The sequence below is a fragment of the Filobasidium floriforme genome (assembly GCF_021052385.1).
Source record: "Filobasidium floriforme strain CBS 6241 chromosome Unknown HD553scaffold_33, whole genome shotgun sequence".
Classification (NCBI taxonomy): domain Eukaryota; kingdom Fungi; phylum Basidiomycota; class Tremellomycetes; order Filobasidiales; family Filobasidiaceae; genus Filobasidium; species Filobasidium floriforme.
The window spans coordinates 102696-116011 of record NW_025763654.1 but is presented as its reverse complement, the minus strand read 5'-3'; the positions used below and the strand labels follow the sequence as shown (position 1 = coordinate 116011).

The window sequence follows — 13316 nt, the reverse complement described above, 5'->3', positions numbered from 1 at the left end:
GGCTGTACCATTGCCTGACTAGAGCATGATGTTCAGAGAAGCTATGATCGGTCACGCCAACAAAGGATGACTCAAGACGTGTCGACATTTTTTTGGCTATATATACCGGACGTCGCGATATGGTTGAACGTGATATCCTAGGGTGCAAGGTCAGTACTCCCAAATCCAAGCGGCACGCTCGATCTTCTCTTCCGGATCAAACACTCCACAACAGAAACTATGACACTTGAAGTCCAGTCGGGTGAGTTTCACATCAGAGGTTTTATCATCTAGGGTAGAAGCATATCACTTATGATGATCTCTGGGGGGGGGGGGGGACTTCACGATGAAGCCGTTAACTCATTGAGCAACGCTTTGGAGGCAATCTTGGCTATCGATGCGGGCCTATGGGCCAGGTACACCGAGACTGACATCGAGAAGTTTTTGGAGGCGTTCTTACCAGGATCGCAATGGAATAGTAACGAACAACTTGCCGCCTTGTTTGAATACTGTACGGGTCACACACCCGATTGGATGCGAACCAGTCTCGCCAAGAAATATTGGACTGTCCACGAGATGGTAATGGAGAAATTCGTAGCGGCTGTAGGATCAAATGATCCGAGAGTCGTCAACGTGGACTGGGACATATTTCAGCCCCCAGCTGGGTACCATGTTGATGATACTGAATGGTGTCTTTCGAACGGTAGTTTGGACTTGAAATCTGTCTTCTCTACTCTTCCGCCGACGGAGCTCCCCTCCATCTTCAGCTCCATCTTCTAGATAGTGGTACGGTCATGTGTCTCCTAGTCCACGATACAGATCAGGACAACAGGGATCCGGTGCATAAAACAGCAGTCATTGGGTGCACGGATTTGTACGAGTAGTTAGCGAGAAACAAGATGTAGATTGATGAACGGAGTTACCGAGAGATCCTGAGTTTAGTGACCTCTATCTGTTATCAAATTCTCGACGGTCTTATCAAGGTCACAATTCGCAGTCTAAAGGGACCGAGAACTACAGGAGAGTCGTTGATTTAAGAGTGAAATTTAGGAATCTCTCTTTTGAGGGAAAGGCGCTTGTTGATATTGTCGAATGAACTACACTGGTACTCGGTGGAACCGAGAACGCATGGGTTTGTAGCATAAGCAAGCACATAATCAGGGAAGTGATGTATAAATCGTTTGAATCATTAACGATATATTGACAGATATTTTACGTTCAGGACAACTTGAACACAGAAACACGTTCATCTTGGTCCGGTCGACATCACTACACAGTCCAAGATATGTCAACTCTCGACTCGAGTCCGAATCCGGTGTGTCACAAACAAGCTGACGTTTTGCAACCGCACAATGGTGATCGACTTGCAGCTACCGCTTGTCTCAAGCGCGCCTAAGGATGTACGAGCAATTTGGAAGGGAATAGAAAGGAATTCTATCGCTAAGGTGGTCAGCAACGACGTTGTGGTTCTGGTTCTGGCAGAGTCCTTTGGCCTCCAGGTACTACGTAGTAAGAGGCGGCATACGGGTATATCGGCTCTCATCGACCAGGGTCTTGTTGACTAATGGCCAAGGACATTATGGGCAAGCTGTGCCTTATAACTGGAATAGAAGGATATTTGTGATGAGTCGCCATCTATGCATAGTTTCGATGCATCGATTCACGGAAAGTGATGCGTTCACTTTGTCGGCATCTCGCCCAGTCGCGATTGGCATCGCCTACAGGCTACAGGGGAACCGCGAGCGATTATATTGGTTCAGGACGTTCAGGAGAAGAGAGGACCGGTTCGGCAGACACCTTACGGCCAGTCAAAGCCCTAAAGAACCAAGACTAACGCCCCCATTTTGGACGATTATCACATGATTCCCTTCCCTTCGACGATCAGCTGTGAACAGGCGGTGACTTGTCACTTAACGCGAGCTCTCGACCGATCAAAGAATCATTCGTTGATCATTGAGAAGCATGATCGCAGCGAATCATTCAAGACTATCGTACCCCTGCACAACCCTCAAGGCAGCAATCAATATCTGGCCTTTTATATATGTTGGAAAGAACAGGCTGTCATATGACGCCCCCTCTTGCCACCGTATATCTATTGCCTACGAACTTGAATTCGATCCCACACATCAAGTCTACTCGTACAGTCATGAGTCGCGATCCCTTTGAAACGAAAATTGACAAGTTCGATGTCTCCAAAATTACGGAGGATTTCGAAAGTGAGCCCGATTACACTGCCAGAGTTCCTTAGAAACGAAGACCCGAATCCTCTGCTGACGCAGCAGTTCTGTGGGTTTCCAGGACGGGTTCGACAGTGCTGGTCATCGGCCAGCGAAACTTTGTGGTACACTCTGAGCTCGCAAGAGATATCTGCGCTGTGAACCGGCTCCATCCTAAAAAGAAGATTGGTAGATATGACCCGCAGTATACCGCTAGTCTCGGGCTGGCTCACTTCAGCAAACCCTTGCGGGATTGCAAAACAACTATCTCACTGTGCTAATCGAGGAATCTGCGACAAGATCGCATATTTGCAAGCGGATTTCCGCATACCTTCACTGAGGCAGAAAGTAGTGGCTCAGGAAATGTGTTCGCTACTCCCTCGAAACAGAAGATGCGTAGGAACTGGAGCATATAGTAAGGGAAGTGATGTGGAAATTATTACATTGAATCCACAAAAAAAAACAGGCGGTGCGGCTTATTTGCAAACAGATGCTTGAGGTCAAGGTGGGGCGACAGGCTGGTGAGAGCTGCGTATCATTGAATGTTTGCTGTCGCTTCATTTCGTTACGTACGGGCGATCTTCACAACAAAGGGAGCTTTTCCCACAATAATATCGAGCCTCAACGATGACAGTGAGGACGCTCGTGAATCCAATTTGTTACATGATCCAGGCAACACGACGTCTATCGACATCGCTGGTCAACAGTAGCTAGAGAGATCACGGCTATAGTTGCTCGCCTTCGGCTTAGATACTGGTAAGCGCTACGTTGTGGATTGACGAACGTTGCAGGTGATCACTTTACGTATCCGTCTCCCTTTGTCGAGTTGACGTGATGAAACGCGCGCCCCGCAGCCCAAACTCGAGCGACTTGGCGCGTGACAAGGGCTGCTTGGCCTGCCGACGTGGCTTGTTGCCTCCCGATTATCTGTCCTCCTCTTGCGCGCCTCAAGGACAAATAAGACGATTGGTACGGATGATGAAACCGACGGCAACGGCGGTAGTTCCAACCAGTCAGGACTCGAAACTCCTCTGAACTCTATGAACATATCCGGCAACACGATTTGATAGAAGTCAGCAGCTTGAGAGTTTGTCAATCTTGAATATATTGTATTTAGTGCATATTGGTCATTTGATGATGGGCAGGTACGATGTTCATAGGATCTTTCAATAGCTCTCGCTGAAGATCCTAGTCAATAGTCTATGTATCGTATTCTTAGGGGAATGACATAGTATCATATGTTCAAGACGCAAGACATCCCCATTTCAAGATAATGCACAGGCAATCATTCTCAGACTTCGGGAAAGCGAAGACCGTATATCCCATTGAAGCGGTTTTTCTGCGATTTTCACAACTACCAGTACTTTATATCCTAGCCTGATCAGCATCTTCTATAGACTTTACCAGCTATGTATATGCATTTGAATATTCATGAAGAGCAGGTCGACTGTTCCCTTTCTACAGCACGGCCCTATGAAAAGCCTCGTGGTGGCGTCGACTCGCAACTATCTTATGCAGGCGGGTCGCCCAGTATCAAAGGACAACGAATAAGCCCGAGGTCTGCCGATATTCACTGTCCCCATTCGGCTTGTAATTCGCATGTCGCGCTCATTGAGCGCGAGAACCAATAGTCGAGGTGTCGTGATCGCCTGTCATCACGGAAGGATTGTGGAAGATCGACTGAATAGCACGTCACACGTACTCACTGGATCACAAGGTCACGAGGGGCAGCTATCAAAGGAACGATTGTTGGATTTACCATATATGCTTGTCCGCAGAAGGTGTAATCGAAAGTCTCGTATGTGGTCAACCCTCGACAGTATATCAGCAAGCAAAGTACGCAATACGTCATGTCGAATTGGAATCCCGTCGACGGTCTCCATTTTCATCAGGCAAAGACAGTGTACTGTAAGCTACAGTCAAGTTCTTCCATTGCTTTCGTTTAACATGGTACTGAATGTCCGGCTTGTTTTCTCTTCTTCTTTTTTGCAATCAGCTGAGACATTGAACCTATGGAACAAATACGAAGCAGCAGTGAAGAAAGAGGGCCGGCAGTCAAACAATATGGAAGCAGTCAACAAGGCGACAAATAAAAGCCTCGCTGAACATCTTGGTGGGATCGAGGATGCGACCGAGGAGACTTTAGCTGGCTATATCGTGGGATTCTATACGCACAAGACGAAATGGTACATCTCGCCCCACATGGACAAGGTTGAGGAGATTCGGAACGCTATCCAAAGTAGGCTCTGGAGTAGGACCTGGAAAGATCAAGAAAAGTTCTTCGATCAACAAGGCGTGGATTGGAATCTTTTGAACGAATGGAGAAATACCGCCAAGGACTTTACGGAGTTAAAGGAGGCAAGCAGCACCTTTTTGGGCGACTCGGAGTCTTTCCGAAGTCTAACCAGCAGCCTGAGGCCTGGGAGTTCCAACTGTGACGGTAGTCTTTTGACCGTCCGATCGACCGGAGCAGGCTGATCGTGAAACTGAGGCTTGTAGACTTGATGATTAGCTAGGTAATTTGATTCTGCTGAAGATAGTCGTTTATGATAATGGTTAGGAAAGACGATAGAATATATGTTGTTTCATTATAATGATCATGTAACTGTAAAATATGTCCTACCTTAAATAGATCTCGATATGTGTCTCATCACGCCCTGTGCGGTTCCCTAGAAGGGACAAGCCATCTAGATGGAACTACTAGTATTCGGTCTTCGGAGCGTCTATGTATGGCAAAATCGCCCCGTATCACCTTCGTGCTTCGTGCCCATTCTTTTCAAGTAGAAGGTGATGTTTTCCGAAAGTCGTTTAAAGAAGCAAACGTCAACAAGTTGTGTTGGGGAGTGGCGGAGTCAACGAAGACGAAAATCATACAGTCTTTCTCGATAAGACATTGCTGTTGAAGCGGTACTAGGGGTATTGGAGGCGTCAACTGGGCGGCGACACGGGTTTGATGGTCATTCACCTTGTGCCTCCTGTAGCATATCTATGCAAGCTGTTCATTTTGATAGTATCGCCCTCGCTTCTACTTCTCCGTCGATATGTTCGTCGATCCGTTCGCCAGGCGATGATCCGGATCTTGCAAGTGACCACTCATCGCATTTGTCTCCCTTTGTCGAGATCGCGCGATGAAACGCCACCCCTGCAACAGTCTTTATCCAAGACGACATCTTGTGTGATGCGTGACAAGCCGTCATCACCTGACCTGATAGATCGAGCATAGGAGCCTTTCCGATTTTCGCCGAGATCCGCAGTCAACAGTCCAGCCTGAAGGTTGTCGTTCAAGTATCAGAGCCAAGCCTGAAGTGCCTCTGACGCAGTGTAACCAAAAGAGACTGGAGAAGCTCGACCTCGTAGCACGTGATCAAACGGTGGTACCCCTTGATCATGAGGCTGCACTGAGATCACATGGAAGGAGCTGCATGAATAGTCGAGTATATATACGGCAAGGGGTTTTCGACAGGGATCAGTTGAAAGAGCTCCCAATGAGGTATAGTAACAAATCAGGAAGCACATTGTTATCACAGAAATGATCTCCCTCCAGAATAATTCCAAAGACACAGTGGAAGTTCTATGTAGGCTAATCAAAACCATCTCGATCGCCGGTCGTTCGAACGCTCACATTATTTCTTGTAAATCCCTTTAGTTGAATTAGGCGGATTGATAGACAAGATCGAAGACGAGAACAGGTATGAGGAGATCAAAAACACTCTCGACGATTACTTGCGTATGTTTGAGCATCCTGGGGTGGGGGAGGATGCCATCATAGGGATGATCAAGCATTTTGCCGCGCCCACGTATAGGAAAGTGTGGGAAGTCAGCAGATTTGACGTACAGGTCGTCATGCTTGGCGTTTCTATCGAATCTTGGCTCAATGAAGTCCTGTCCAAGTATGACGATCGCCAGAAAGAACAATGGTTGAGGGATCGAGCCGTCGAAGGGTACTCAGACTGGCACAGACACGTTCAGAGCAAAGTGGACGTATACGGCATCACAACCGAGCAATCTACGAATACCGAAGCGGATGGCAGGAAATCGCCAGCGCCTACTGCTGACAGCAAAGGCACGGGCGAGTCCAGAGAAAGTGCACCCAGCATACCTACTCTCTCTCGCTCAACGCAATGATTGATCATGCATGCTCTGGGTGTGTTGTAAGATTAGGTTTGATGTACTATACTGTTCAAAGACGATGAAATGATTGATTTGAGCTCCATCCACCAGCCAGACCGCATGGCTTTTGAGACTGTTCCAACGACCAGAGAAAGGCCGTCCGAGTGACCGTGTGGTAACATCACGAGTGAAAGTTTCAACTGACCAAGACGTAGCACTCTTAGGGTTCTTGGGGATCGACCTACGTCACTACTAAACTGCTTTTGACGAGTCAATGTGGTGGACACTCAACAGGGCCTCTTGAAACGATTCGTACCCTATCCGCTCAAGGTGTCAAAGTCATTGGTTGTCATCGGTCGAAGCAAAGAACGGTTGAGCGGTTAGGCTGTGGTCTTGGCCTGTATTTGCTTGTGCCTTTTTTTGCAAGAGAGTAAGACAAATACTCGAGTATGCTCGCATAAATGTTGCCCTCGATTAGTGTCAAGTGTATTGTGAAGTGAACAAAGGAAGACGCGGGCGGAATGCAACGTTCAGTGTATATAACAGTACGAGCCAGATTAGGTCTCTGCATTACCTTATATCGAAGCGAATACTCGTGAGGCAGCGAAGTACATCGGTAGCTCGAGGATGAGTCTTCAGTGGACAACCCGATCGTGGAGATGAACAGCATAGAACTTCGAAGTCAGCTATATGACGTCTGTCCTGATGCGCCAACCTTTTGATCGCTCATGTCTTCCCTTCGTTGGCACCTACAGACGACCTGGTTGGTCTCCTTAATTCCATCAAAGACAAGAAGATGAAAGTCAGGCTCACAGAATACATGGACGCTTTCCTTAGCGGAATCGCCGGGAATTGTGTCTCAGGGATGATCCACCATTTCAGCAGTCAAGATCAACGGTAAAGATAGTGACTCATTTCATACCGCACACAGATCGCACAGATCGACATTCGTATGAACGAGTGGCTTGAGGCAAACCGTTCGCAGCACGAAGACCGTCCCGAAAGATAAAGAGTTCTGAACTCTGGTGGAGTCGGCTCACTTGCGGATTGGGAACCTGTTGGATCAGTCAAGTGAGGTACTGAAGGGTTACAACGCCTTCACAGGACAATGGATATCGTGGAACGTAGTTTCGGTCTTAATTAGATCCTTGCCATAGAGCGGTCGCATGGCTGATCCTGCCTTTGCACCGCTTCCCGAGCCGGGAATGAGTCGAGACAATCGTCAACACCGAGAGCATGAAACATTACGTGTTAATTGTAGTCAAGCCCGTTCGAAGATATTGTGAACCAAAACAGTATAGCAGCTGGAACCCACGTTGAGAAGCATAACAGTCGGAGTATCAGCGCCGTTTCAGCGAGAAATGAGGAAGACTTGCCGCGAGATGAGTGTTCATGTTAGCAGTGATAAGGTGGGATCTCAGCTTGAGAACCCGGACATAGATAACACGAGAACTTTATAGAAACGGATCTCACAATCTTGCGGTCGCGCAGTTCAGCGGATGACTGGCGCGCACCAGCGTGACAGGTGAAACGGGGCATTAGCGCGCTCGCAATACGCGATATGCTTCTGCCAGCTTCTCCGAGCTCGTTGTCATCGCAGAACAGGCAAGAACACCTGACCAAAGCAGACTACTCGGTGAATCTCGGCACTCGATGTTCTTGGATGTTTCGCCTTCTTCTGACCCCCTTGTCCACGTGGCTATGGTTCCGAGGATAGAGGATGACAAAGGGAGTTGCCATATGGCTAGGACTATAGATAGGGGGTGGTGAACATCACGAGGCTAGATTCCTTTTCTGTCTCAAAGAGCGGAACTGACAAGCCGTCATCTCTCATTGACTCGAAAGCAGCATTATTATGTCCGCCGAGACAGGCTTATCTGTCGGTGAGTCACGATGTTTCGACTCGTCCGATTCATAGCTGAAATATCGATGACATAGTGCCCTCTTTGAAACCTCTCGCAAGAGCGCATGAGCTCCTACAGAAACTTGCGGATCGATTCGGCAACAGTCCGATCATCTGGGATGCGGAAATAGAGCACAACCTGAGAGCGGTTGTAGCCGAGCTCGATAGAGCCACCACGCCCATTCAGGACGTGGAAACCTTCGCGACCATCAGCTGTGTTCTTCCGACATTCAATGTGCTTTTGAGGTATGACGATTACTGGGGCGCCTTGTTCAAGAAAGCGGAGTCCGATCAAACAGGACTGATCACGAAGATCCAGCTGTGGATGTACCGAGTCATCAAGGGTATCCCTGAACAGTCGCCGACGTGGGAGGTTGCGGAATTGAGGAAGAGGAAAGAAGAGTTCGAGGCCTGGCATTCGCTGTGGTGTCACCGTCGCGGGGAGACAGAGAAAGGGAATTTTCCGCCCCTCCCGGATCAACTCTCTACATCAAGCGGTCGTTCGGGAACCTTGGAAGAGAAAGGTTCAGCTGCTGGTCGAACCGAGAGCAATTCGCAAACTGGTACCGTAAGCGATGTGCTATCGTCCACACCGGGTAATATTACCGGCCAACTGTCGAATTCTTAATTATGCCAACGAGACGCAAGGCGATTTCCCTGAGTTGACGATGTCGTCTTGTGGCGTCTGCTCTGATAGGTGATAGGTGAACGGCTCAGTCTTTATCATATCTCTAAACAACGGACTGCGTGTATCCATCAGATTCGGTGATCAATGTACTTGTTTGGCCGCTATATCAGTGGTCAAGGGGTGAACAAGCGCATATGTAATGTCGATGGCTTACCCTGAGACGTGGTAGTTCAGCTCGGAACAATTGACGAACCGAAAAATCTCGCCACATGTTGCACGGCTGAACTGGAGTCCATGAAGCATGCACTTGGCCGTCATATCTGTACGGGATTTGCCGCGGTGCGTCATGACGTTGATGGATATCACCTCAGCTACCGTACCATCCACCACTTCGACTGCCTCATCAACAACCTCGCTCATCACCTCGACGTATGCTCTGACCATCGACCATTTGGTCCGTAGTGTTTCGGCAAGGTTCACGTTGATTTGCTTGACGCTGATTACGATCTGGTTTACAAGCTTCTCAAGAACCTCGAACAGCTAGGTTTGCACACAAGCGCACGCATACGCCTAGCAAAGTCGCTGTCAGATTGCGTGGTTCCGGACCCTTCTAACACGTGCTTTGCTAAACAGACCGATGGAACGACAACAAGGTAGTCTCTTGAGGGAGATTCGACGGTGAGCTGCGCCCGAACTCTTCTGAGAGCGCCCGGCTAGACTAGAAAGGAAGGTGAATGGCGATGATCAAGGTGACCTCTTCAAAGACCTTGAAGTCCCCAAGGGAGTTGCATATGAGTTGCGAGAAGTCAAACGGAATCGCAAACGTTTGGACCCATAGTTCCCACCTGGCGACCGACTCGTACACATCTCCGACCGAGCACATTGATAGATCACTTGCTAGCGCCTTTTTCCAAGATGATTACATGGATCAGCGTACTGGCACAAATGGACGATGGGTTCGAGAAAGCGAGTGGAGCACTAGAGGCACTTGACGAGATCCTCAACGGAGATCGTACTGGGTTGCACGAGGATGCCCAGAAGTTGAAGGAGATGTTCAATACAGATGAGACAGATGTTGCACCATATGTGGGAAAGTTGAGGGCATTTTTGAAACTTCGCCACGATTTGACCTGCGCGCACGCCAAGTTGAATGAATTCTACGAATGGATCAAGGAGTGGGATATGATGTTGTCCAAGCGAAGCAAGAGCAACCTCATTCTCGATGACCGAAAGGATCGCAGGGTGTTGGTGATCGGAAGCCCGAGCCAAAAGTCCTTACGCCCCTACTCTGGCGAAAGCGTTGCCTCCAGGAATGCTGAGAAATGCGACTCTATCGATGGCCGTAGTGAGAAGAGGCCTGCCTCCACCGGTACATTTTCGATATCGCTTGAAGGGATTTCTACTTTCTTTACAAGCAGTGGTATGTCGACTAAGAAATAGCGATCAGATTTACTGGCAATGCAAGCAGTAGCATTTGTCTGTGATCTGTGATCTTGTAGACTTCATATCTTGCGAAACAATGATCGATTGTGTGTTCGCAAAAAAATAAGGGCTGTTTGCCTACTCATCTTGTCTTGTACTCAGTGAAGTATTCACACCGTACATTGCACCAAATTAAGTCTGAAACGGGGGGACTTGGGATCGATCCCTCAAGGTCTGTTCTGCTGGGAACGGATTTGCACCTCATAGGACAGAACATGCCCAACGGAAAGCGATCAGGAGGACTCATGGAGCGCGTGACGGACTATCCAAAACTTGCCTGTTTGCAGGGTTGAAACTGGAGGCTAAAGGAACTGCTACGTTTACCCTGTCAAGGGAACAAACGAGACTCAGGTTGCACTGAACCCCTTAGTTTCGAGGAGTACTATCGTCATCCCTTTCATAGACGACAATATAAATAACACATTCTGCGAACAGGTTCAAGGTGCTCGGGGCTCTGTTGCCTCCATGAATCTCCATGTCCATGAGGAACTCGTCTAGATCTCTTACATAACCTTGGCACCTGACCCAGCGACGAACACTATGATAGCGTTCAGCTTTTCAACCGTTGCTACCGCAATCATCTGGCCCTTAGCGGTGGCTGCAGCAGATGGAGCAAAAGACGGTGCAGAGTGGAGATTCCTTGATGGATTCCTTCATTCTGCCAGCACTGTCTCTGACTCAGCCAGTCTCCGCAGCTCCGGAACATTCTGGAACCCGCAGAAGGCACGTCGCTTCTCAGAAAGGACCACGGTTGTGGACGACTTGTCGAAGGCCAACAAGTGCTGGATCGTCTGGTACTTCCCTACGATGGAACAACGGGGTAAAGATAAGGCTGCAGAAAAAGATCTTGCCACTACTTGGGGAGTGCCATTTGCAGTTGCACCCTTATGCGGTGACCCAGTCACTCCTGGCAATGACAAAACCTATCCTGAAACTGGATCAGTGGTATTTCATCAGCTCCTAGCCAATCCTGGGTACAAAGATGACGCCTACATGATTGTTCCGTAAGTACATACTTCCACCTTGTGACTCTGTTGCTTATCATAGCCCCGATATCCAGGGTGAAAGAAGGATCAGACCGCGTGAAGGACTCCATATCGATGACAGACTTTGAAGACCATGGCGAGGTAATCTATCCGGCAGACAATATTGACGCGATAGTGCAAGCCTTGTCAGTCAAGAGTCTATGTGAGAACACAGGGGGTTGTGTGTGAGACTGACAATCCAGCTCCTCAGTTATCCTGACTGGGATCGTAAAAAGGAGAAGCAACCAGAAGTCGATTTTGCTCAGATGGTGAACACATACGTCGAAAAACAACATCAAAACACCATCCCAAACCCCTACAAATATGGTAAAGGCCATTCAGTGTGGCCTGACTACACGGCAATCAACAGTTTCTGGGGATACAATGACGACGGGACTTGGATCACTGAGTCCCCCAATCAGTAGTATACAGTATTGAGACAGTGAAACCTGGAACGTGAATAACCTACCAATGTATCGCATGTGATTGCTATCTCTGGAGCAGATCCTCTTCCGCGATGCTCTTTATGTTTGTATTATTTCTTATGATGCCATCGATCGTACCTCTCTACGTAGCGGTTTGTCCTTCCTAGTAATGGCTGTCGTTTCGAGGCATTGCTGCCCTGCCTATCACCCGACATCCTACACCAACGAGCTATTCCGAGTACGGCCTCATCTTTCCCTACGTCTGATTGCGACAACGTCACCGAGACGCCGACTGAGATCATCGAACTATCGCAAGCCGATAGCCACGTGAATATCTTGGGGAAATCGAGTCGAGGCAAATGAGGTCAAATCCCTCTTCACAATGGCGTGATACAAGCGGTTTCACCTTCACCGCGAGTGCACGAGCGCTATGTCCAAATCTTCCCCATGTCCAGCGACAACAAGACCTGCTTACCTATGGCGTGAGAGGCATTGTGTGGCCTAAAAGAGGCCGCCCTCGACATGAGTATTATCGCGCGCGCCGTCTCGTCGCTGCGAGCTCACAGTACCGCGACGCAATGCCCACTGCCAAGGAATCTGTTGGGAAGCCAAGTTATGAAACGGCTCGCTATCGCAGGCCCGCTCGCAGTTTTATACTGTCTTATCTCTCTCTCAGATAGGATACCCCACGTAAAGCTGGGTCGTTTCTGTCAGGTACCATGGCACAATGACGCAAGCTTTCTGCATCAAGGCTGGAAGTCCACTCCCTAGCTGAGCGTGTGGTGCTGTCGAAACCCGAGGCGCGCGAAGGTGAAACCGGAGGTCAAAGGAGCGCATCGTGGCTTGGAATGGTCCCGCCGACATTTGATGCCTGTTGATCACACCAGGGGATAGAGATGTTATAGTTGTAGCGAAAGCTTGGAGCGGACCGTGAGCCTTCACAGAACACACATACTCATATATACGAAAGGCTACGAACACCGCTACCGGATTACGCTCTAGGCAATGACTCAACAGCATTGACCTCGCTCGCGGCGCAGTTGACAGTCAGCTCCCCTGAACCACAGCACCGTCAAACATGATTGAATGCTTCCCTGAAAAAACGCTCGCTTTGCTCCAAGATGCACATGCAGGAGGCTCAGTAGCACAAACTCTCGAGTGAAGAGTGGGCGGGTGGCACCGGTGTTTTTACGAAAGCCATTGCGTCGCATCTGCAAACGGTCGATCGATCATTCAGAATCGATCGTCTTTTCCCCATTTGCAAACACCTTGACAATGACTGAAGCCTATACGTCGGTACTGTTCCTTGCGAAACCTTACTGTACAATTGCTACGAAGAGTACTGTAATGTCTTGAAGGGAGACGATCTGGCAGCACTCCAGTTTAGGATGTCCGCGGAAGACCAGGCAGTTCTGTCGAGATTCGTGAACTGGATAACGCCGTCTGAACATGACACGGTCATGCACCAGAGGGAAGATGCGGCTCTTGCCCAAGAGATGTCTATATGGAAAGACCCGGCCTTTAGTGGAGCCTCCTATGAATGGCCAC

General features: G+C 48.8%; 3 protein-coding genes across 3 annotated transcripts; all 3 read left to right on the top strand.

Moving 5' to 3' along the window:
* Window positions 1-219: 219 nt before the first annotated feature.
* HD553DRAFT_327295 (uncharacterized protein) lies at window positions 220-2476 on the top strand (the record flags this gene model as incomplete). Its single annotated transcript, XM_046181797.1, has 7 exons — window positions 220-241; window positions 332-558; window positions 687-818; window positions 1187-1294; window positions 1350-1427; window positions 1952-2195; window positions 2292-2476. The coding sequence occupies 7 exons, from the start codon at window positions 220-222 to the stop codon at window positions 2474-2476; spliced, it is 996 nt and encodes a 331-aa protein (XP_046032446.1).
* A 4488-nt stretch (window positions 2477-6964) lies between these two features.
* On the top strand, window positions 6965-10611 carry HD553DRAFT_327292 (uncharacterized protein; the record flags this gene model as incomplete). The annotated part of the gene is made up of 11 exons (XM_046181796.1): window positions 6965-6986; window positions 7061-7202; window positions 7880-8071; window positions 8154-8188; window positions 8244-8776; window positions 8906-8912; window positions 9066-9175; window positions 9299-9420; window positions 9470-9514; window positions 9769-10256; window positions 10526-10611. 11 exons carry the CDS (start codon window positions 6965-6967, stop codon window positions 10609-10611), a joined length of 1782 nt encoding a protein of 593 aa, XP_046032445.1.
* Window positions 10612-10858: 247 nt separating this feature from the next.
* HD553DRAFT_366004 (uncharacterized protein) lies at window positions 10859-11795 on the top strand (the record flags this gene model as incomplete). Its single annotated transcript, XM_046184092.1, has 3 exons — window positions 10859-11322; window positions 11379-11489; window positions 11555-11795. 3 exons carry the CDS (start codon window positions 10859-10861, stop codon window positions 11766-11768), a joined length of 789 nt encoding a protein of 262 aa, XP_046032444.1. The 3' UTR covers window positions 11769-11795.
* Between the last annotated feature and the right edge of the window lie 1521 nt (window positions 11796-13316).